Raw genomic sequence first — 26,002 nt, 5'->3', positions numbered from 1 at the left:
TAAATGCCACTTGGCATTTATTAAAGGTGCTGTAAGCGATTTTAGCCATTCTACTTCTAAGAGACTAAGAACATTGGATTAGCCACGCCCCTCTTTCCAAAACCCTGTACTCCAAAGATACCAAAATGAGCTTTAAGACTGACATATCCTGCAGAAACAGTTGTTAAAAACAGCAGCAGCAAAACAGCACCCTCAAATGACAACGGTTATGAACAACACAGCATAAAAATGGCAGTAAGCCTCAATAATTTGCTGCAACTAAAATACAATGAGAACATGCTAAATAATTGACAGGTAGAAAGCACCAGAGACCGCGGCCCGCAGCCACAAAGTCTAGAGCTGTCACAGAGACTGGTGAGATATCTCATGACACTTATTTCATTAATATTTTTCAGGGAGTAGGACATTTTTTTGAATGCCTTTCCGTGAAAAAAATTGCTAACAGCACCTTTAATGCGATGGTATTCATACTTTTTTAAGTGTCCAAATACTTTTTGGGGTCACTGTGTACAATTTTCTAAATGCAAAGGTAAAACTACTTTATATAAATTATATATAAATATAATTTTGTTTACCTTCAGATCATTTGGGTGGTGGTGTGTCCATGCTAGCAGCATTGCAGCAAACAGGTCTCCTGTTCCCACAAACACAGCATCTACCTTGGGGATGTCCATACGGATCTGTTGGGTCACTTTTGTACCATCTGGTCTTACTGAGGAACAACAGAAGTATATAGTCAGATGCAAAATGGGGCTGAAGCCCTCAGCCAAGACAGAAACCACTTTTCAAGAATTATGCTTTTGAAAATATCAGTGTGGCTCTTTTCACAATACATAATATTGTTTAAAGTAGCTTTACTAAGAATAGCTGCTACAAACCCCCCAGTGAGTGAGTAAGCAAACTTTGGGAGGAACACTCCTCCGTAGGCTGGCAAATATTTTAACAAATGTATATAAAGCATAAATGCAAGCATTGGTGTTCCCTGTCTGTCACTCACTCGACGTGTCAATGTAGTGACACTAGGGGTCACTCTTGGTAGCCCGAGAAACCTCTGGTCTTTGATAAAAGGCCAATGAAAATTGCAGAGTGGTATTTGCATGCCACTCCCCCGGACATACGGGTATAAAAGGAGCTGGTATGCAACCACTCATTCAGATTTTCTTTTCCGAGCCAAACGGTCATGCTCATTGAGCTGAATTCCCACGACTGTTCATTTACCTCTGCTGGATCTGATGACGCAGTGCACCAGTGCCTCCTCTGCACTGGTGCACTGCAGAGAATGCCCCTGGGTGCTTCGGCAGAAATAAGAGTATATTTCTTTAAAAGAGCGGCACTACACGGAATATCTTTTTAAAGACGTGTCTTTTTAAAGATGCCTTTACTTTGTGTGTTATTCCTGGTTGCGCTCGTTATCTCTTGCCTTCTGACGGTCACGATCACTGTCTTTCATGTCTGGGCACTGCTCACGCGGAGACAGCGTTTGTGGATGGGTCATGTACTCATTGCGAGAACATGTCCATGGCAACGATGCGGTCGTGGTTTACCTTCATAAGAAAGCAAGCCACCCCAGAAGCTCCCCGCCTCAGTCCTTCTACCCACGAGTATGAGGCCAGCGCGGCTAGCACTGGGGGCGATTTGGGGACCCCAATGGGACCGCCTCCGCCAGGTATTCCACCGCAGACCTCCCATTCCCCAGCACGCTCGTCTGCCCCGATCGGGCTTCCAGATGAGTCCGCCGGCTCGTCTCACGCCCCGCCCCCGGAGCCCGCGAAAGTGATGATCTATCAAGTGCAGCATCGGAGAGCGGGATCGTCCAGTCGGACGCGGAAGCCTCAGCTGGGCTCCTCCCTTTGGGTGCGGTTGCCCGGCGACAGGCTGATGCAGAGATGACGACATGCATTCCCGGGAAGGCGCTCAAAGCCACGCCCCGCCCCCGTTCCTTTCTTCCCGGAAGTGCATGAAGAGCTGACAAGGTCGTGGGAGGCACTTTTTACTGCCCGGTCCTGATCTTTCAGCTTCCCCGCCCTCGATGGTGGGGTGGCCAAGGGCTATTCGGCAATCCCCCCGGTGGATAAAGGCGCTCGTGGTGCACCTATGCCCGCAGAGCACTGCCACCTGGCACGGGTGCCCAAAGCTCCCGTCCAAGGGCTGTAGGTTTACGTCGGCTCTGACGGCCAAGGTCTATGGTGCCGCTGGACAAGCCACCTCCGCCCTATACGCCATGGCTCTCCTGCAAGTCCGCCAAGGCGCTAAAGGAACTGCACAAGGGTAGTTCCACCCCGGGATTGATGCAAGAACTGCACTCAGCGACCAACCTCGCTCTCCGAGCGACAAAGGTCACGGCGCGGTCTCTCGGGTGGACGATGTCCACATTAGTGGTCCAGGAGCGCCACCTTTGGCTCAACCTGGTCGAAATGGATGAGGCTGACAAGACACGGTTCCTTGCTGCCCCTATCTCCCAGGCTGGCCTATTCGGCGACACGGCAGTTCGCTTTGCCTGGCAGTTCTCGATGGTGAAGCAGCAGACGGAGGCTATCCGGCATATCCTGCCCCGGCGTGGCTAAGGATCCCGCACCCCGTCTGCTCATCGCCAAGGGCATCCCCCTGCGGTGACTGCACCGGCTCCGCCGCAGCCCGCTCCTTCGGTCCAGCCCCGGTGTGGAACCCACCGCAGGCAGACGCCACCCGTCTCGTGGCCGCCAAGAACCCGTGAAAGGCTTCAAAGCGCCCCTGAGACAGGTGACCCAGGGACGACAAAACCCGCTGCTCTGGAGCTGGTAAGCAGACCACTCCATCCCCCAGTCGAGGGCCGGGAGGAGAATCTTTTTGTTACCTTTGCATTTAATTGCGCTGCATGCCCAAGTGGCTGCAGTACCCAAAAGTTCAGCAAGAGTGGTTTCCTTGTTCCCTGGGTCACGTATCCGGTGTGCACAGCCGTCATCACGACCACCGTCCACCACTTTATTTGGCAGGTTTGGCGCTCCAGCGGCGGTTATCCCGCCCCTGAGCACCCAGCTGTGGCACAAATCCTGTTGATGTGACAGTCTCCACAGGTCACGAGGACAGGCCTCTTCCTCCTCTGTCCCAGGCTGTTCCGGAGGTGGTCACAAGGAGCCAGGTAAGTACTTCGATGCCCCTGAACTCAGCACGGCCACGACATGGTGTGGAACCTCAAGCTCCGCCCCGCCGCGAAGCCCCACCCGCCGGTACGTCTGACGAGATTGTCCCTTTGGTCCCCCTCGCGCGGAGCTTGGATGCGTGGCTTGCGCTTTCCAATCCACCGCGATGGCTGGTCCAGACCGTCCGACTCGGCTACGCAATTTAGTTCGCCAGGCGTCCGCCCAGGTTCAGCGGTATCCACTTCACCTTGGTGAAGGACAATGCGCACGGAGATCGCCACCCTCTACGGAAGGGTGCAATAGAACCTGTCCCTCCGGCCGAGATGAAGAAGGGGTTTTACAGCCCCTACTTCATCGTACCAAAAAAGGTGGTGGGTTGTGGCCAATCTTGGACATGCGAGTATTGAACCGGACTTTACACAGACTCCCGTTCAAGATGCTGACGCGAAAATGCATTCTGGCGAGTGTCCGGCATCAAGATTGGTTCGTGGCGGTAGACCTGAAGGATGCGTACTTCCACGTCTCGATTCTACCTCCACACAGACCCTTCATGCGATTTGCATTCGAGGGTCAGGCGTATCAGTACAAGGTCCTCCCTTTCGGCCTGTCCTTGTCCCCTCGCGTCTTCATGAAGGTCACAGAGGCAGCCCTTGCCCCGTTAAGGGAAGTGGGCATTCGCATTCTCAACTATCTCGACGACTGGCTAATCCTAGCTCACTCTCGGGACATGTTGCGTGCACACAGGGACTTTGTGCTCTCACACCTCAGCCGATTAGGGCTTCGGGTCAACTGGGAAAAGAGCAAGCTCCTCCCGGTTCAGAGCGTCTCTTTCCTCGGTTTGGAGTTGGACTCAGTCTCTTTGACAGCATGCCTCATGGACGAGCACGGTGCTGGCCTGTTTGAAGGCATTCAAACAGAAAATAGCGGTTCCACTGTAACTCTTTCAGAGGCTCCTGGGGCATATGGCATCCTCAGGGGTGGCCACCCCGCTCGGGTTGATGCATACGAGACCACTTCAGCACTGGCTCCAGACTCGAGTCCCGAGATGGGCATGGCACCGCGGGACACATCGCATGGTCATCATGCCAGTCTGTCACCGTCTTTCAGCCCTTAGACCGACCTCTCGTTTCTACAGGCAGGTGTTCCCCTAGAGCAGGTCTCCAGGCACGTCGTGGTCATGACAGATGCCTCCAAAACTGGCTGGGGCACTGTTTGCAATGGGCACACAGCCACCGGCTTATGGACGGGCCCGTGACTGCATTGGCACATCAACTGCCTTGAGTTGTTGGCAATTCTGCTCGCCCTGCGGAGGTTCTGCCCGTTGATTCAGGGCAAGCATGTATTAGTTCGGACAGACAACACAGCACCGGCAGCATATGTCAACCGCCAAGGCAACCCCATGCGATGTATCTCTTCCGCTAATTTGTTTCCATGTTGGCAAACTGCAACTTCCTTGGGCAGAGCTCCCTCTGCCACAGTCTCCATGTTTGTAGTAACTCCTCACCCGTTGGGTAGGATCTACCATGAGACTCTCCACATGGTATTATTACTGGCTTTGCTATTTCCACTTAAATATCCCCCCCTCTTTGGGCGAGGTGTGGTCTCTGCGGTGTCCTCCCCTTGGGAGGGACACCCCCTGACTAGACCTGGCGGCCCAGTCGTATAATCCCCCTTTTTTAGGGAGTGGAAAAAAAGAAGGGGAAAAGAGGCCATGACTGGGTTAGCCTGTCTCTATCTTCTGGGTAGTCGACTTGTCCCCAAAGGGCCGTTCGACACTCTTAACTAAGTTGGGGGAGGTTACGTGTCGTCCTGGTGCGCTGGCTACGAGGCACACAGTGGTCTGCCCATCACACACCACCAGTTCATGTAACACAGTTCAGCCAATTGTGGCATTTTGTATAGGGACCCCTAGTGTCACTACATTGACACAACATCGAGTGAGTGACAGATATGGAACGTCCTGGTTACTTGCGTAACCTCTGTTCCCTGATGGAGGGAACAAGACGTTGTGTCCCTCCTGCCACAGCGCTGAACTACCCACTGAAATGACCGGACCTTGTCTTGGCTCCTCAGCATAAAACCTGAATGAGTGGTTGCATACCAGCTCCTTTTATACCCGTATGTCCGGGGGAGTGGCATGCAAATACCACTCGCCAAATTTCATTGGCCTTTTATCAAAGACCAGAGGTGTCTCGGGCTCCCAAGAGTGACCCCTAGTGTCACTACATCGACACAACGTCTCGTTCCCTCCATCTGGGAACGGAGGTTACGCAAGTAACCAGGATGTTTCTTTAACTTCAGGCACTTTTTAGCACTGTGGACTTTTTTTTTTTTTTTTAAACATATATTTATTTTATTTGTCTACTAAAAATTTCCAACAGTGTACAATATGTACATGCATCACAGGAGATTTATGTAATTTTTCATTTTTTCCGAAAGTTATGAAAATTCTGTATTGTGTTTAATTGAAATCTTTGGTGAAAATTACACTGATGGAAATGACATTAAAAATGGCTTCTTTGCTAAGGCTAATTTCATAGCTAAGATCTTATGCATCCCAAGTACACACAATATTTTCACACTTTGTGTAATTTTAAAAAATTACAGCTTGATTGGAAATGACACCCAATAAAAATATTCTGCTATTTTTGATATTTTGATTGATATTTACTTGATTTCAGTTTTCTTCGAACATCACTTGTCTTATATTTTATCTCAAGCATGCTGTTCACTGAAACTTTTTTTTGACCTGGTTAACACTAACTTTTGAAGAAAAAAACTTTTTAGAGCTAAAATCGTTTGTTGTGGTAGAAAAGACACAACAACTGTGGGACAGTTTTAACTGCCACACATTTAATTTTGAAATGGTTTGATTATTTCACTCTTTATTCAGTTTTAAACATGTAATAACTTGTATTTTACATTTGAAAAGTACAAAAAATAAAAGATGATGGCCTTGTAAAAAGTTTCCAATTTATTTTTAATGAAACCTTCATATAACAAAAATAAAACAAGCTGAAATCTTTTATATATATATATATATATATATATACAGTATATAAATCAATTCCTGAGACATGAAAGTGCCCAAAGTTGAAGAAACACCCACATACTATATACGAGCACATACATACATGTACACAAATGTCAATTTCACCACATGTAATCCAGTGACATAAAATGTATTATAATATTGACTAATTTGATGTTTATTTAAATATATTGATTATAATGTCTTCTAATAAAGTAAGAGTCCATTCAATATGCAGCAGGAGAGATAAAGGCAGCACATAGTATGACAAACACTGGTTATCATTGTTTGTACTGTAACTTTAGCTGTAGGCTGTTTACATTTGCCAAGTACCGTAGCAACTTGGCACATTAATATACAGTGTACCTTTAATCGTGCGTTTATTTGCATTTCACAACGGCCTCAAGCATGGCTCATCCAATCAGAAGTTAGTATTAACAGTTTTGTAAACACAGATAAACTGCCAGACCTGCAGCTCTGAGATAAATATAATCAACATTGGAGTTTTGTGGCTTTCAGTCTATGTCTATTAGTTTTGAAGCCATCTATATGCCAATAAGCCTATAAAAGATGTCAAAATTAACCTCAAGCCAATATACAAAATGTGCAGTCTTTCTCATCCAGAAAAACAGACCAAAACTACTGATGAGTCATCTTGCACTACACAAAATTTTGCCTGATCAAATGCTCTCTAGAATGAGAATGTCCCTCCCTCTAATACCATCTGCAGAAAACTAGCAAATCATGGTATATGACTGCAACATAACTTAAGTCTATTGGATATATATATAAAAAAGGGACAAGCCCTTTAATATGTCCTGCCTGTTTAAATACGGAATATGTCAATACAGGAGAAAACGCCACTCAAACAATTTCATGTTGTCTTTAAAAAATAATACACAACTTGTCTGTGTCCGTCTTTGCCTAACGGCACAAAGAGAAATACATTTTGACAGTACCTTTGCCGTTTATTCTGTGCAGAAAATGAAGGAAGAGGAAATGAGGGAAGGCATAGCAAGGGTTATGAGTTTGTTTGCACTAGCCTCTTTATTGTTTGGTGGGAGTTTAAATGAGTATAAGACAATATCTACCTCTTTTCTGGCTCCCCAGGGCAACCAAGTATTGATCACCCACAGGAGAGGGCAGATCCGAGCTAGTGATGACCACTGTGTCTGGACCCTTTGAATGCAACAAGTTCATCACCTGAAACACAACCAGTTGTTTGATTGTTCATTCTGAAATGCTCTGCAGTTTTACATACAGGGTTCCCTATCTGTCACTCACTCGACGTTGTGTCGATGTAGTGACACTAGGGGTCACTCTTGGGAGCCCGAGACACCTCTGGTCTTTGATAAAAGGCCAATGAAAATTGCCGAGTGGTATTTGCATACCACTCCCCCGGACATACGTGTATAAAAGGAGTTGGTATGCAACCACTCATTCAGATTTTCTCTTCGGAGCCGAACGGTCATGCTCACTGAGCTGAATTCCCACGATTGTTCATTCACCTCTGCTGGATCTGACGGCGCATTTCAGCGGCTTCTCCCCCCCTGCACTGGTGCACTGCAGAAAATGCCCCTGGGCGCTTCAGCAGAAATAAGAGTATATTTCTCGAAAACAGTATATTTATCTAAAAGAGCGGCACACACGGAATGTCTTTTTAAAGACGCGTCTTTTTAAAGATGCCTTCCGTTTGTGTGTTATTCCTGGTTGCGCTCGTTATCTCTCGCCCTCTGACGGCCACGATCAGTGTCTTTCGTGTCTGGGCGCTGCTCACGCGGAGACAGTGTTCGTGGATGGTCATGTACTCATTGCGAGAACATGTCCATGGCAGCGATGCATTCACGGCTTACCTTCGTAAGAAAGCAAGCCACCCCAGAGGCTCCCCGCCTCGATCCTTCTACCCACGGGTATGAGGCCAGCGCGGCTAGCACTGGGGGCGATTTGGGGACCCCAATGGGACCACCTCCACCGGGTATCCCCCCCACAGACCTCCCATTCCCCAGCACACTCGTCTGCCCCTATCGGGCTTCCAGATGAGTCCTCTGGCCCAGGAAGGTTGAGCTCTCGAGCGCAGTATCGGAGAGCGGGCTCGTCCAGTCGGGCGCGGCTCTCCAGGCGACGAACGTCATGGCGCGGTCTCTCGGGCAGGCGATGTCCACCTTGGTGGTCCAGGAGCGCCACCTTTGGCTCAACCTGGTCGAGATGGGAGAGGCCAAAAAGGCATGGTTCCTTGCTGCCCCCATTTCCCAAGTTGGCCAGTCCGGCAACACCGTCAAGGACTTTGCCCAGCAGTTCTCAGCGGTGAAGCAGCAGATGGAGGTTATCTGGCACATCCCCGGCACGGCTCAAGATCCCGCGCCCTGTCTGCTCGTCGCCAAGGGCATCCCCCTGCGGTGACTGCACCGGCTCCACCGCAGCCCGCTCCTGAGGCCCGGCCCTGGCGTGGAGCCCACCACAGGAAGCAGACGCCAGCCGTCTCGCGGCCACTAAAACCCACAAAAGGCTTCGAAGCGCCCCTGAGATGGGCGACCCAGGGACGACGAAACCCGCTGCTCTGGAGCTGGTAAGCAGACCACTCCATCCACCGGTGGAGGGCCGGGAGGAGAATCTTTTGTTACCTTTGCATTTAATTGTGCTGCATGCCCAAGTGGCTGCGGTAGCCAAGAGTTCAGCAAGAGCGGTTTCCTTGTTCCCTGGGTCACATATCCGGTGTGCATGGCCGTCATCATGACCACCGTCCACCACTTCATTTTTGGGCAGGTTTGGCACTCCAGCAGCAGTCTCCCCACTCCTGAGCGCCCAGCTGTGGCACAAATCCGCCCCCGATGTGACAGTCTCCACGGGTCACGAGGACAGGCCTCTTCCTCCCCCGTCCCAGGCTGTTCCGGGGGTGGTCACAAGGAGCCAGGTAAGTACTTCGATATGGCCACGACACGGTGTTGCACCTCAGGCTCCACCCAGCCGCGAGGCCCCACCTGCCGGTACGTCCGACGAGATTCAGGCATCCGTCCAGGTTCAGCGGCATCCACTTCACCTTGGTGAAGGGCGAGAATGCTGCTACCTTACACACGGAGATCGCCACCCTTCTACAGAAGGATATGATAGAGCCTGTCCCTTTGTACCGAAAAAAGGCGGTGGGTTGCGGCCAATCTTGGAACTGCAAGTACTGAACCGGGCTTACACAGACTCCCGTTCAAGATGCTGACGCAAAGACGCATTCTAGCGAGTTTCCGGCTTCAAGATTGGTTGCGGTGGTAGACCCGAAGGACACGTACTTCCATGTCTCGATTCTACCTCGACACAGACCCTGCCTGCGGTTTGCATACGAGGGTCGGGCGTATCAGTACAAGGTCCTCCCTTTCGGTCTGTCCTTATCCCCACGCGTCTTCACGAAGGTCACAGAGGCAGCTCTTGCCCCATTAAGGGAAGTAGGCATTCGCATTCTCAACTATCTCGACGATTGGCTAATCCTATCTCACTCTCGGGATATGTTGTGTGCACACAGGGACCTGGTGCTCTTGCACCTCAACCGACTAGGGCTTCGGGTCAACTGGGAAAAGAGCAAGCTCCTCCCAGTTCAGAGCATCTCTTTTCTCAGTTTGGAGTTGGACTCAGTCTCAAAGACGGCGCGCCTCACGAACAAGCATGCACAGTCGGTGTTGACCTCTTTGAAGGCGTTCAAACAGAAAACAGCGGTTCCACTGAAACTCTTTCAGAGGCTCCTGGGGCAAATGGCATCCTCAGCAGTGGCCACTCCGCTCGGGTTGAAGCATATGATCTTTTTCAGCACTGGCTTCAGACTCGAGTCCCGAGATGGGCATGGTGCCGCAGGACACATCGCGTGGTCATCACGCCGATCTGTCACCGCCTCTTCAGCCCTTGGACCGACCTCGTGTTTCTACAGGCAGGCGTTCCCCCAGAGCAGGTCTCCAGGCACGTCGTGGTCACGACAGATGCCTCCAAGATGGGCTGGGGAGCTGTTTGCAATGGGCAAGCAGCCGCCGGCTTATGGACGGGCCTGCGGCTGCATTGGCATATAAACTGCCTCGAGTTGCTGGCAATTCTGCTCACCCTGCGGAGGTTCTGGCCATTGATCCAGGGCAAGCATGTTTTAGTTCGGACAGACAACACGGCAACGGTAGCATATGTCAACCATTAAGGCAGTCTGTGCTCCCGTTGTATGTCACAACTCGCCCGCCGTCTCCTCCTCAGGAGTCAGCAGCACCTCAAGTCGCTGCGAGCCTGTCACATCCTGGGCAACCTCAACACTGCAGCGGACGCGCTGTCACGGTAGGTTACCCTCAGGGGAGAGTGAAGACTCCACCCTCAGGTGGTCCAGCTGATCTGGAGTCGATTCGGACAGGCACAGGTAGACCTGTTCGCCTCCCATGAATCCTCCCACTGCCCGCTCTGGTACGCCCTTACCGAGGCACCTCTCGGTATAGATGCGCTGGCACACAGCTGGCCCCCTGGACTGCGCAAATATGAGTTTCCCCCAGTGAGCCTACTTGCACAGACCCTGTCATCCTGGTAGCACCCTACTGGCCCACCCAGACATGGTTCTCGGACCTCACGCTCCTCGTGACAGCCCCCCCCGGCGAATTCCCCTGAGGAAGGACCTTCTTTCTCAGGGACGGGGCACCATCTGGCACCTCCATATCTGGCCCCTGGATGGGACACGGAAGACCTAAGCAGTCTACCACCCGCGGTGGTAGACACGATCACTCAGGCTAGGGCCCCCTCTACGAGGCGCCTGTATGCCTTTAAGTGTGCGTCTGTTCGCTAAGTGGTGTATATCCCAACGGGAAGACCCCCAGATATGTGCAGTCGGATCGGTGCTTTCCTTCCTGCAAAAGAGGTTGGAAGGACGGCTGTCCCCTTCCACCTTGAAGGTGTATGTAGCTGCTATAGCGGCACACCACGACACAGTGGACGGTAAGTCCTTAGGGAACCACGACCTGATCATCAGGTTCCTGAGAGGCACCAGGAGGCTGCATCCCTCGTTCCCTCATGGGACCTCTCTGTAGTTCTTCAGGGTCTACAGAGAGCCACCTTTGAGCCTTTGCAGTCAGCTGAGCTTAAGGCAATCTCCTTGAAGACTGCCCTCCTGACTGCGCTCACTTCCATCAAGAGGGTAGGAGACCACAAGCGTTCTCTGTCAGCGAAACGTGCCTGCAGTTCAGTCCGGGCTACTCTCACGTGATCCTGAGACCCCGACCGGGCTATGTGTCCAAGGTTCCCACGACCCCTTTTAGGGACCAGGTGGTGAACCTGCAAGCGCTGCCCCAGGAGGAGGCAGACCCAGCCCTAACGTTGATATGTCCGGTGTGTGCTTTACGCATCTATTTGGATCACACTCAAGAGCTTTAGAGTCTCTGAGCAGCTCTTTGTCTGCTTTGGTGGACAGCGGAAAGGAAGCGCTGTCTCCAAGCAGAGGATCGCCCACTGGCTCATTGACGCCATAACTATGGCATATCATGCCCAGGACGTGCTGCCCCCGGTTGGGCTAAGAGCCCATTCTACCAGGGGTGTAGCGGCCTCCTGGGCTTTGTTTTGGGGTGCCTCTCTAACAGACATTTGCAGAGAAGCGGGCTGGACAACACCCAATACCTTTGCGAGGTTCTACAACCTCCGGGTGGAACCGGTTTCGTCCCGTGTAGTGGCAGGTAAGTCCGGGACAGCCGGCCAGGTGTATCGCTTGCGCATAGTGCCTTTCACCTCCCCTGTGCTGAAGATGTGCGCCGTTAACTCCCAGTAGTGTTCACAAACCGTGTTCCCTTGTTGATTTCCTCCGAGTCCTGTGGCAGATGAGTTTGCGGAGAGACTCGCTGCCGGCCCAGTACACGTGCAAACTAAAGCCCTGTACTGGGGTAGGTGCTCCACATGTGGCGGTTCCCCGTAGGTAATCCCATGCAACATATATCTTCCGCTAATTCGTTTCCCTGTTGGCAAACTGCGTCTTCCCCTCTGCCCCAGTCATAATGCTTGTAGTAACTCCTCCCCCATAGGGTAGGACCTACCATGGGACTTCTCCACATGGCATACTTCTGATATAGCTCAGCAAGACCATGTGATGTATTTCCACTTAAATACCTACCCCCCCCTCCCCTCTCTGGGCGGGGTGTGGTCTCTGCGGTGTCCTCCCTTGGGAGGGACACCCCCCGACTAGACCTGGTCGGCCCAGTCGGTTAATCCCCCTTTTTTGGGGGGAGTGGGGGAAAAAAAAGGGGATAAGAGGCCACGACTGGGCTAGCCCGTCTCTATCTTTTGGGTAGTCGACTGTCCCCAGAGGGCCGTTCGACACTCATAACAGTGTTGGGGGAGGTTACGTGTCGGCCTGGTGCGCTGGCTACGAGGCACACAATGGTCTGCCCGTTACACATCGCCAGTTCACGTAACACAGTTCAGCCAGTTGTGGCATTTTGTATAGGGACCCCTAGTGTCACTACATCAACACAATGTAGAGTGAGTGACAGATAGGGAATGTCCTGGTTACTTGCGTAACCTCCATCCCCTGACGGAGGGAACAAGACGTTGTGTCCCTCCTGCCACAATGCTGAACTACCCGTGAAATGGCCAGGACCTTGTCTCGGCTCCTCAGCATAAAACCTGAATGAGTGGTTGCATACCAGCTTGGCAATTTTTTCATTGGCCTTTTATCAAAGACCAGAGGTGTCTCAGGCTCCCAAGAGTGACCCCTAGTGTCACTACATCGACACAACGTTTCGTTCCCTCCATCAGGGAACGGAGGTTACGCAAGTAACCAGGACTTTACATAGGCCAGGAACATATATAACCGGCCAAATGTATTTTTGGTAAACTCATGCTGTGTATACAAAACTCTACTGGACAACTATGTCAGACACGTCATGTAATGCGAGAGCCCCACATGATATGAGCTGTGTGACTGGAGCTTTGTGCAACCCAAATGCTGCGCTTAACACCCAAAAGCATACAAAGCTATTGTCTGTCAGTTAATTAAGATTTGACATATGAACCCGTGCCTAGTTTTGGACTTGTATATTAAATAACAATGCATCAATTGTGATAAAACTTTCCAATGTTATAAAAGTCACCATCTTTTATATTTATTTGTGACACTGTTATTACATTTAGAGATGTTTTTCACAGCTATCTGTGAAAGTTCTGGAGGCATCAGTAAGAATGGGCTGAAAATTTAAAATGAATCAATAATGTTTTGCATTGTATGCCATTGTTTATTGTAAAGAATAACTTAACATTTAATGAAGAATACAAATACTATTCCTGGCACATGTACAAACAACAATGAATTGTGAAAGATGTATAATTTTACTGGCCCAACCGCACTAACAGAAAAAAATCCTTAACGTTACATCCTGACACCTGTGAATATATGCAGTTGTGAAGGAAACAGATGGTGAAAACTTACGTCAATTGCATCTTTTTCTGTACAGATGGTTCTACCAGTGAGCAATCTGTGAGAGTAAAAAAAGAAACTGAAATATTCGCAGCCATCAGCATTGTGAGTCTCACCCAGACAGCTGTTTTTTGGGCTGAGCTGCATGCTTGAAATAGATGCAAAACATGCAAAAACAGTTTTCATCCCAGTAAGATAATTAGTTGATCCTACAATTAAAACTTTTTAATCTAAAAGCTTGTATCTGAATGCTTGAAATTAGTGTTGTAGTATGCAAATATAAATTGGGACCTGAATTTCTTCACAAAACTAAAATGTATATCTAACTTTCTTTAAATGAATGAATTGGACTGGCGAGTGAAGGGAATTGTTTGGATTTGCTCAACATTTGTGTGAGTACATAATCGCTTTACTTCCATTTATGTTATTTCATAATTTTTAATGACTTTACTATTATTCTAAAATGTGGAAAATTATAATAATAAAGAATGAGTAGGTGTGTCCAAACTTAAAACCATATTAAATCCATAACAAGGCACTCACTCTGCTTCAAACTGGTTGGGAGTGATTATATCAGCAGCTGGCACTACTTTGTCCCTGTAGATGGGTAGCAAATTCTCAGGAACATACTAGAAATAAAGGAGACCATGACAAAGTGATCAGCTTTTTCAAAACTACTCTTAACTCCACATTATTCACCACATTTAAGTGATTCATGAATTACATTTATGGCAATGAAATTATTAGTAAAATTAATAACTTGTCAATTATTTTAAGGAGATTTTTAATCATTTGGCAAAAAGGGAACAACATAGACATGCTCACCATAGCCCCATTATCTCCCAGTACAGGATCGCACACTACAAGAGAAACAAAAATCTGCACAATAAATAGTGTAGTCTTACTGGCTTCATGAAATGTTTCGGATCATTATTAAGATGTTTTGGATCATAATTCCATCTGCACACCCCCTCCCCAGTCAAGCCAAAAGCAAAACAACTACCCCTTCCAATCATATGACTAACTTACAATTTACCAGTAAAATCACCAGTGGTTCATGCATTCCTACAGAGTAAGCTATATAAGGACACATTGAGTCTCTAGCTACAGGTTTATTAGTGACACACCATACACCAGGTTCGGGTTTGCCCTCTTCAGCTCCTGTACAATGTCCACCACCATGTGCAAAAATGTATCATCCCTAGTGTACCCTGAAAAAAGAAGGTAAGAAAACATATCTAGTAATTTTTTTCCTTAAACAAATTGTGAATAATAGTATTACATTTAAAGGGGTCATGTCATGAAGAATCAAACTTTCCTAGATATTTTGACATATAAGAGGTCTTTTCTACTATAAAAACATACTGTAAATTTCAGAACTGAAAACTTAATCCCCAATGCAATAAAAGCATTTATTGAAACCAAGCTGCAAAAACGCATCGTTCTCTACTTCCTCGACTACCCTACGTCATTTGGGGGCCCATTAATTCATGACCACCTCTACATTATCGCACCCTTGGCCCCGCCCACTGTTGCTTCAGTTCAGAAACAGATAGAGAGAGCAAGACAACAGGCCAAGTGTGGCCTCACTATTCCTAAACACCAAAGGGGACACATCTGGACATTTTTGAATAATTTTTAACATAAGCATGCACTAAACAGACATCTTTGACCACTGTCATGTATCTGGCTCTGCTTTTAAAAGACGCTGTGTCAAGTTACTCTGAAAAGCAGACCCCATTCAGTTTCATTCAGCTGCTCTACTTCTTGCTTTTTTTTTTTTTAGCACAAACGCATAATAGACCTCATCTGCACTATTTTTAATTGTTGGTGTATGCAAACATGCACTAGATGGACGTCTTTGCCCATCTTAATGCGTTTCTGATGATGTGCATTTCAGTGCAGGATGATACTGGATGTGTGTGCATCTATTCACTGCGCTTTGGACTGTGTATATGCATTTTTTACGGCTCATATCAGCATGGATTGTATGTTTTTTTGGCTCATCTCAGCGTGGATTGGTTGTGAACCAGTCATAATACAATTCAAGCTTTGCAAAAGAACTGCTATTGAAGGATGGGGCTGTCAAAAACAGTAAGTAAACCGTTTCATTCATGAATATTTCAAATGTTATGACTGTTTGATAGTTTATGGTGCTAAGTGTTAACAGTTGTGCTTGAGATGAACAGTTTAATATATTCAAATGCAATGTGTTGGATGTGCGTTGTGTAAACCCTGAAATGTAGTTTTATAGTGAGGTGGACCATGTTCCTTCTCTTCCACTGAGTTTTAAATATGCCTGTATTTGAGGGGGTGCACAATGTTAGCCAATCATAACAGTGGGCATTTACGTTGAGGTGCTTAGGACAAAACCGAGCGTTTCAGACAGAGGGCCAGAGACAGGGTGGAAAATGATCACTATATATATATATGTGTGTGTGTGTGTGTGTGTGTGTGTATATATATATATATATATATATATATATATATATATATATATATATATATATATATATATATATATATATATATATATACACACACACAGTTGTGCTCAAAAGTTTGCATACCCTGGCAGAAATTGTGAAATTTTGGCATTGTTTTTGAAAATATGACCATTCATGCAAAAAAAAAAAATTGTCTTTTATTTAAGTATAGTGATCATATGAAGCCATTTATTATCACATAGCTGTTTGGCTCCTTTTTAAATCATAATGATAACAGAAATCACCCAAATGGCCCTGATAAAACGTTTATATACACTTGAATGTTTAGCCTTGTTACAGACACACAAGGTGACACACACAGGTTTAAATAGCAATTAAAGGTTAATTTCCCACACCTGTGGCTTTTAAAATTACAATTAGTGTCTGTGTATAAATAGTCAATGAGTTTGCTAGCTCTCACGTGGATGCATTGAGCAGGCTAGATACTGAGCCATGGGGAGCAGAAAAGAACTGTCAAAAGACCTGCGTAACAAAGTAATGGAACTTTATAAAGATGGAAAAGGATATAAAAAGATATCCAAAGCCTTGAAAATTCCAGTCAGTACTGTTCAATCATTTATTAAGAAGTGGAAAATTCAGGGATCTCTTGATACCAAGCCAAGGTCAGGTAGACCAAGAAAGATTTCAGCCACAACTGCCAGAAGAATTGTTCAGGATACAAAGAAAAACCCACAGGTAACCTCAGGAGAAATACAGGCTGCTCTGGAAAAAGACTGCTCTGTTTCAAGGAGCACAATACAATGATACTTGAACAAAAATGAGCTGCATGGTCGAGTTGCCAGAAAGAAGCCTTTACTGCACCAATGCCACAAAAAAGCCTGGTTACAATATGCCCGACAACACCTTGACACGCCTCACAGCTTCTAGCACACTGTAATTTGGAGTGATGAGACCAAATAGAGCTTTATGGTCACAACCATAAGCGCTATGTTTGGAGAGGGGTCAACAAGGCCTATAGTGAAGCATGGTGGTGGCTCACTAATGTTTTGGAGGTGTGTGAGCTCTAAAGGCACGGGGAATCTTGTGAAAATTGATGGCAAGATGAATGCAGCATGTTATCAGAAAATACTGGCAGACAATTTGCATTCTTCTGCATGAAAGCTGCGCATGGGACGCTCTTGGACATTCCAGCACGACAATGACCCTAAGCACAAGGCCAAGTTGACCCTCCATTGATTACAGCAGAAAAAGGTGAAGGTTCTGGAGTGGCCATCACAGTCTCCTGATCTTAATATCATCGAGCCACTCTGGGGAGATCTCAAACATGCGGTTCATGCAAGACGACCAAAGACTTTGCATGACCTGGAGGCATTTTGCCAAGACGAATGGGCAGCTATACCACCTGCAAGAATTTGGGGCCTCATAGACAACTATTACAAAAGACTGCACGCTGTCATTGATGCTAAAGGGGGCAATACACAGTATTAAGAACTAAGGGTATGCAGACTTTTGAACAGGGGTCATTTTATTTTTTTCTTTGTTGCCATGTTTTGTTTTATGATTGTGCCATTCTGTTATAACCTACAGTTGAATATGAATCCCATAAGAAATAAAATAAATGTGTTTTGCCTGCTCACTCATGTTTTCTTTAAAAATAGTACATACATTACCAATTCTCCAAGGGTATGCGAACTTTTGAGCACAACTGTATACATACATATACATACACACACACACACACACACATATATATATATATATATATATACTCTACCGGTCAAAAAGTTTTGAAACACTTATTCTTTATTATATCTTTATCTATATAACTTTTTTTTCTTCACATTTTAGAATAATAGTAAAGTTATTAAAACTATGGAATAACATAAATGGAACTATGGGAATTATGTTGTGACTAAACAAAATCCAAAATAAATCAAAACTGTGTTATATTTTAGCATCTTCAAAGTAGTCACCCTTTGCCTAGAATTTGCAGACATGTACTCTTGACATTTTCTCAAACAACTTCTTGAGGTATCACCCTGGGATGCTTTTTAAACAGTATTGAAGGAGTTCCCATCTATGTTGGGCACTTATTGACTGCTTTTCTTTATTATTTGGTCCAAGTTATCAATTTCAAAAACTTTTTTTTTTTTTATTATTATTAAATTTGAGTTTTGTAATGAAATAAATATGTTGGCACAATTATATTTTTGTCTACAAAACTAATTTCAAACATTTAAGCATATGCCTTCAGATCAAAAGATTTTTAAGATCATGAGAAACATTTCAGTCAAGTGTTTCAAAACTTTTGACCGGTAGTGTGTATATATATACATATACACACACATACATACACATACGTAGTGCAAATCTAAATACAAATCGGTTATATACAATGCAAGGGAATGTAATGGCAGATGTTGGATGTGTTGGATAATATAAAAAGACTAAACTGTGTATTGCAAATTAATTATTGCTCAATGGGGCAGTTTTAACTGTTCATGAGATGGATAGCCTGGGGGAAAAAAACTGTTCTTGTGCCTGACGGTTCTGGTTCTCAGAGCTCTGAAGCGTCGGCCAGAAGGCAACAGTTCAAAAGGGTAGTGGGATGGGTGAATGGGGTCCAGAGTGATTTTTCCAGACTTTTTCCTCACTCTGGAAGTGTATAGTTCTTGAAGTGGGGGCAGGGGGCAACCAATAATCCTCTCAGCAGTCCGAACTGTCCTTTGTAGTCTTCTGCTGTCTGATTTCGTAGCTGAACCAAACCAGACAGTTATTGAAGTGCAGAGGACAGACTCAATGACTGCTGAGTATAACTATATCAGAAGCGCCTGTGGCAGGTTGAACTTCTGGTAATCCACTGACAGATAGATGTGGGAACAGCGAGTTGGTGTAATTTAGTCCAGAAAATAATTTCCAGTAATGAGCAACTTTTTCCCACGAGTAGTGGTCAAAAACATTGGACTGCCAATTTGGAAATCCTAATTATTTCATAATTTACTAAATCACTGCTGTTTATTACTATATTTCGGCTCAATTACATTAAATAGTGTTTTTCTAGCTTCACTGTAGTTTAACTACTTTAAGTTATGAGTAGCGTGCAGCTAGGGAAGCTACAGTTTCAAAGTATCTTCCCCAATACTGCATACAGCACCTTTAAAGGGATAATTCACCCCAAAATGATAATTCTCTCATCATTTATTCACCCTCATGACATCTCAGATGTGTATGACTTTCTGCAGAACAGAAACCAACATTTTTAGAAGACTATTTCAGCTCTGTAGATCCATACAATGCAAATGAATAGTGGCCAAAATGTTGAAGGCCCAAAAAGCTCATAAAGGCAGCATAAAAGTATTCCATATGACTCCAGTGTTTTATTCTGTCTTAAGCGATATAATAGGTGTGGGTGAGAAACAAATTAATATTTAATTTTTTTAAAAATTTTTTTAACTAAAAATCTACACTTCCACAATTCGTTGTGCATATCGCCACCTACTGGGCAGGGAGGAGAATTTAGGGGGTGAGAATTTTGCAGGGGTGAGAACTGCAAAATTCTCACCTCATACAATCTCCTCCCTGCCCAGTAGGTGGCAATATGCACAAAGAATGCAAATTACCAAAAATAAAAGAAGAATGTGAAAGTGAAAGTGGAGATTTATATTTTAAAAAGGACTTAAATTTTGGTTTCTTACTCACACTTCTCATATTGCTTCTGAAGTTATGGATTTAACCACTGGAGTCATGTGGGTTACTTTTATGATGCCTTTATGTGCATTTTGGAGCTTTAAATATTTGGTACCCATTCACTTGTATTGTATGGACCAACAGAGCTGAAATATTCTTCTAAAAATCTTCGTTTCAAACTATGCTTGTTTTGTGACTGACAGTAATTAAATAACATGAACCAACAAACAGAAGTAATACTGTACCCGTGAGAACATAGTCGTAATGATTCACATTGTTAAGCTTGATCCCCTCGTACAGTACATGCAATTCTTCTGCAGTCAACACTTGGCCTTTCCAGTGCTCATAACCTAGCAGACAGCAGGGTCAAAAATTAAACAGGGCTCACTGCATCATGTTTTTTTTTCTTGACAAAAAGAGAATGCTTTAAGAACAGACGTGAATCATTTATTTTCCAATGGGAAATTTAATTCAGTAGCCTGAGCCCTGTACTGATTTGTGTAGGATGCTTTCATTTAAATCACATTATCTGTAGCCGTCAGGGATTTTAAAATGAAGAAACCTCCTTCTTAAACCCTACAAACAAAAATCTCCAAGATGTAAATCATGTACATTGATCACACACACACTGAAAGACAAAGAGCAAACACCTGAGATTAAATGTAGACATAAACGTTCAAGGCCACAATGCAGAACAATACTATTAAACCATCTGCATCTCTCTCTCTCTCTCTCATATGCACTCAGTGGCCTCTTCACAGGCACACATGCTCAGATTATGTAACACAAACATCAGATCATATAACTGCAGTTAAAGGAGAAGTTTACCCTAAAAGGATAATTCTTTCATCTTTTACTCACCCTCATGTTGTCTTGACCTCTTATGACTTTCTTTCTTTTGCAGTACACAGATTTAGATTTTTTTTAAAGATGTATATTTTTGTACATACAATGTAAATCAATGGGGTCCAAAACTTTCAGAGAGAATCTTGTTCGTGTGTCCTTGCACTTAGTGCATGCATAGTTGCATGTTCATGCGAGAACTGCCGCATGTGCGATACAACCGGAATTCTCATATGAACATGCAAGCGTGCATGAATTAATTTTTGCTTTGCTTCTCACCCAAAGCGATTACATTGCTTCAGAAGACATGGATTAAAGCACTCATGTTGTAAATATTACTTTAATGCTGCCTTTAAGCCGTTTTGTATGTATAAAAACACATCATACATTCTTCAAAATGCCTTTGTTTGTGTTCTGCAGAAAAAAGTCATCCAAGTTTGAGATGGCATGATGGTGAGTAAATGATGTGAGAATTAACATTTCTGGTTGAACTATTCCTTTTAATAAGAAGCAGATTGTGGAAGATGCATAATTTATGACACAGATTGTACATTAATATGTGTCAGATAGTCGCTTCAGCATCTCAGACACAGCTGATTTTATGACATTGCCTCCCTTGGGATACACCAAGCAAAAAAAAAATATGCATTGAGCAGCAGTTCTTGTTCTTGATGGGTTTGATTCAAACAAGCAGAAAGAGAGGTCACAGATACTCAACTAACTGTTGTGTAGACAGGCATCTTAAATGATTCAAATCTTGAAGATGTGTTTTTATTTAACTCCTGTCAGTTAAAGATAGCATGACACAGTGGGTACAAGATCACAAAAAGTTGATGATTAAAGGCTGGAAAAGGATTGTCTGGTCTGAAATATATGCTTAAACTTTCTGCTGTAATGTGGATATCGTAGTATAGGGGCCCATTTAAGCCCCTCAATAATCATTTGAGAAATCAATAAATCAATTGAGAAATGTACAAATCAATTATGATCATGTGAATAAATAGAGTCTGTAATTTGATAATGAAAACATAATATCAATAAATATTTGTTGTTTATCAATATTTTTATGAAATTATTATTTTCCATAAATGATTTAACTGCTTTATAAATTTCACAATTTATTTATTTTCTCAATTAATCAAATCGATTGATTTCTGCAATGATAATTGAGTGGCACACTTACATCCATGTCATGGTAGGGTCAATTCAATGTAAAACAGCTTTATTTATTCCCACCTTGTATCAGTGGAATTAAATACAACATACTGCTTGTGACCATACACACAAATCATTGTGAATCTCTTTTACTTATTTTACTTTTACGCTTACATCACTGCAATAGCAATGCATGTGTATAATATATATTATATATATATATATATATATATATATTTTATATACACTATATTGCCAAAAGTATTCGCTCATCTGCCTTTAGATGCATATGAACTTAAGTGACATCCCATTCTTAATCCATAGGGTTTAATATGACGTTGGCCCACCCTTTGCAGCTATAACAGCTTCAACTCTTCTGGGAAGGCTTTCCACAAGGTTTAGGAGTGTGTTTATTGGAATTTTTGACCATTCTTCCAGAAGCGCATTTGTGAGGTCAGACACTGATGTTGGACGAGAAGGCCTGGCTCGCAGTCTTCGCTCTAATTCATCCCAAAGGTGCTCTATCGGGTTGAGGTCAGGACTCTGTGCAGGCCAGTCAAGTTCTTCCACACCAAACTCGCTCATCCATGTCTTTATGGACCTTGCTTTGTGCACTGGTGCGCAGTCATGTTGGAACAGGAAGGGGCCATCCCCAAACTGTTCCCACAAAGTTGGGAGCATGGAATTGTCCAAAATCTCTTGGTATGCTGAAGCATTCAGTGTTCCTTTCACTGGAACTAAGGGGCCAAGCCCAGCTCCTGAAAAACAACCCCACACCATAATCCCCCTCCACCAAACTTCACAGTTGGCACAATGCAGTCAGACAAGTACCGTTCTCCTGGCAACCACCAAACCCAGACCCGTCCATCAGATTGCCAGATGGAGAAGCGTGATTCGTCACTCCAGAGAACGCGTCTCCACTGCTCTAGAGTCCAGTGGCGGCGTGCTTTACACCACTGCATCCAACGCTTTGCATTGCACTTGGTGATGTATGGCTTGGATGCAGCTGCTCGGCCATGGAAACCCATTCCATGAAGCTCTCTACGCACTGTTCTTGAGCTAATCTGAAGGCCACATGAACTTTGGAGGTCTGTAGCGATTGACTCTGCAGAAAGTTGGCGACCTCTGCGCACTATGCGCCTCAGCATCCGCTGACCCCGCTCTGTCATTTTACGTGGCCTACCACTTCGTGGCCGAGTTGCTGTCATTCCCAATCGCTTCCACTTTGTTATAATACCACTGACAGTTGACTGTGGAATATTTAGTAGCAAGAAAATTTCACGACTGGACTTGTTGCACAGGTGGCATCCTATCACAGTACCACGCTGGAATTCACTGAGCTCCTGAGAGTGGCCCGTTCTTTCACAAATGTTTGTAGAAGCAGTCTGCATGCCTAGGTGCTTCATTTTATACACCTGTGGCCATGGAAGTGATTAGAACACCTGTATTCAATTATTTGGATGGGTGAGCGAATACTTTTGGCAATATAGTGTATATATATATATTTATGTATATATCTATATATATTTATACATTAAAGCAGATAAATCATTTATGGAAAATAATAATTTAATAAAAACATTGATAAACAACAAAAATGTAATGATTATATATATATATATATATATATATATATATATATATATATATATATATATATATACACACACACACACACACACACACACACACACACACACAAACACACTGGCAGCCAAAAGTTTGGAATAATGTAAAGATTTTGCTCTTATGGAAAGAAATTGGTACTTTTATTCACCCAACTGGCATTCAACTGATCACAATGTATAGTCAGGACATTAATAACGTGAAAAATTACTTTAAGAATTTGAAAAAAAATTTCAGAACTTCTTAAACTACTTCAAAGAGTTCTCATCAAAAAATCCTCCATGTGCAGCAATGACAGCTTTGCAGATCCTTGGCATTCTAGCTGTCAGTTTGTCCAGATAGAATTCAGTGAAGCTGTCAGCTGAGGACATGTGAGGCGTCTATTGCTCAAACTAGAGACTCTGATGTTCTTGTCCTCTTGTTTAGTTGTACATCTGGCCTTCCACATCTCTTTCTGTCCTTGTTAGAGCCAGTTGTCCTTTGTCTTTGAAGACTGTAGTGTACACCTTTGTATGAAATCTTCAGTTTTTTGGCAATTTCAAGCATTGTATAGTCTTCATTCCTCAAAACAATGATTGACTGATGAGTTTCCAGAGAAAGCTGTTTCTTTTTTGCTATTTTTGTCCTAATTGACCTTAAGACATGCCAGTCTATTGCATACTGTGGCAACTCAAAAACAAAGACAATGTTAAGCTTCATTTAACGAACCAAATAGCTTTCAACTGTGTTTGACAGCAATTTAGCATGATTCCTCAAGGATAAGGTGTTGGAGTGATGGCTGCTGGAAATGGGGCCTGTTTAGATTTGATCAAAAATGACTTTTTTCAAATAGTGATGGTGCTGTTTTTTACATCAGTAATGTCCTGACTATATTTTGTGATCAGTTGGATGCCACTTTGGTGAATTAAAGTACCAATTTCCTTCTGAAACAGCAAAATCTGTCCATTATTCCAAACTTTTGGCCACCAGTGTGTGTGTGTGTGTGTGTGTATATATATATATTTATGTCACTATAGACACCTCCCATGTCCTGAGCTGGCAGCTTCATTGAATTCTACTCGCTCAACACCAGTTTCATGTACAACAGTAAAGAGAAGACTCAGGGGTGCAGGCCTTATTGGAAGAATTGCAAATAAAAAGCCACTTTTGAAACAGAAAAACAAAAAGAAAAGGTTACAGTGGACAAAGAAACACAGACATTGGACAACAGATAATTGGAAAAGAGTGTTATGGATCTTAACCCCAATAAGCTTTTGTGGGATCAGCTAGACTGTAAGGTGCATGAGAAGTGCCCGACAAGACAGCCACATCTATGGCAAGTGCTACAGGAAGCGTGGGGTGAAATGTCACCTGAGTATCGGGACAAACTGACAGCTAGAACGCCAAGGATCTGCAAAGCTGTCATTGCTGCATGTGGAGGATTTTTTTGATGAGAACTCTTTGAAGTAGTTTAAGAATCCCAGTGAATCTTGACATTGTCATCCTGGAATATGCCCGTGCTGTCAGGGAAGAAAAATTCCACTGATGGGATAACCTGGTCATTCAGTACATTCAGATAGTCAGCTGACTTCATTTTATTGCCACATAACATTGCTGAGCCTAGACCTGACCAATTGAAGAAACCTCAGATCATAACTCTGTCTCCAGAGACTTGTACAGTGGGCACTATGCATGACGGGTGCATCGCTTCATGCGCTTCCCTTCTTACCCTGACGCGCCCATCGCTTTGGAATAGGGTCAGTCTGGACTCCTCAGACCACATGACCTTTTTCCATTGCTCTGCATTCCAATCTTTATGCTCCCTAGCAAACTGAAGTAGTTTTTTCCAGATTAGCCTCACTAACAAGTGGCTTTCTTGTGGTCACACAGCTGTTTAGTCCCAATCCTATAAATTCTCATCACATTGTGCATGTGGAAATGCTCTTACTTTCATTATTAAACATAACCGTGAGTTCTAATGTCGAATTATTACGATGTGACTTCCAACATTTTTGTGATCTCTGATCACGATCATTCAATATTTTTTTTTTGGACCACATTTCTTCCGCGAAGCTGATGGTTCACCACTATCCTTCCAGGTTTTAATAATGCTTTGGACAGTTTTTAATCCAATTCCAGTGATTTCAGCAATCTCCTGTTGTTTTATATGCAGGCAAATAATTTTCCCCTTCTGAAACACAGTAGCATCTTTTCCACGACCATGGGATAAGTCTACCGAAATGGTTGTTTAAGAAATGAGAAGCTACACACTGCATCAGTTAGTGTTAAAATAATTGTTGCCAGCTAAAACATATTAATCACTGCTATACTGATCCAAGCATGGGCTCTTAAGTATCTGCTTATTTAAATCCAAATGGCAACTTTTTTTGGCCAGGTAGTGTATTTATCCCTCTACTTTAATACTTGGATGAACCACACTTTGCAGCTATTACAGCCATCAGCCTTTTTGGATAAGTGTGGCAGCGGGGGCATGGTCAAGCTTCCATCCGGAGAGAGAGAGAGAAAGCGGTAAGGGCGCTTGCACCTGAGCTAGATTATGTGTAACACCAGTCTCTAATTCCAGTGAGCATGGGGAGAGCGGCCTGTGAAGCTGACAAGTTTGTGAAGTTGTAAAGCATTGAAGTGGCTGATTAAAAGTCCTACCTGAGCCTGGAAAAACCTGCTTCCCTGTGTTCTCCTTCCCTTCTGTTTG

General features: G+C 44.5%; 1 protein-coding gene across 3 annotated transcripts in view; it reads right to left on the bottom strand.

Moving 5' to 3' along the window:
- Positions 1-26,002, bottom strand: part of pdxka (pyridoxal (pyridoxine, vitamin B6) kinase a) — a 38,064-nt gene that overhangs the window by 1,046 nt on the left and 11,016 nt on the right. Inside the window, exons 3-10 of one of the 3 annotated variants that reach the window (XM_051708562.1) lie at positions 24,661-24,809; positions 19,932-20,036; positions 14,680-14,763; positions 14,378-14,412; positions 14,096-14,181; positions 13,565-13,610; positions 7,242-7,353; positions 576-712 (exon numbers count right to left, since the gene is read on the bottom strand). In XM_051708562.1, coding sequence (XP_051564522.1) covers positions 576-712; positions 7,242-7,353; positions 13,565-13,610; positions 14,096-14,181; positions 14,378-14,412; positions 14,680-14,763; positions 19,932-20,036; positions 24,661-24,715 — 660 coding nt within the window. In that variant the 5' untranslated portion in view covers positions 24,716-24,809. The remainder of the gene's footprint in view (positions 1-575; positions 713-7,241; positions 7,354-13,564; positions 13,611-14,095; positions 14,182-14,377; positions 14,413-14,679; positions 14,764-19,931; positions 20,037-24,660; positions 24,810-26,002) is intronic. The other 2 variants (XM_051708560.1, XM_051708563.1) reach the window with 2 other exon arrangements.

The sequence above is a fragment of the Myxocyprinus asiaticus genome, chromosome 10 (assembly GCF_019703515.2).
Source record: "Myxocyprinus asiaticus isolate MX2 ecotype Aquarium Trade chromosome 10, UBuf_Myxa_2, whole genome shotgun sequence".
NCBI lineage: Eukaryota > Metazoa > Chordata > Actinopteri > Cypriniformes > Catostomidae > Myxocyprinus > Myxocyprinus asiaticus.
Note: the sequence above shows the minus strand (reverse complement) of the source record. Positions and strands in the feature narration are given on the sequence as shown.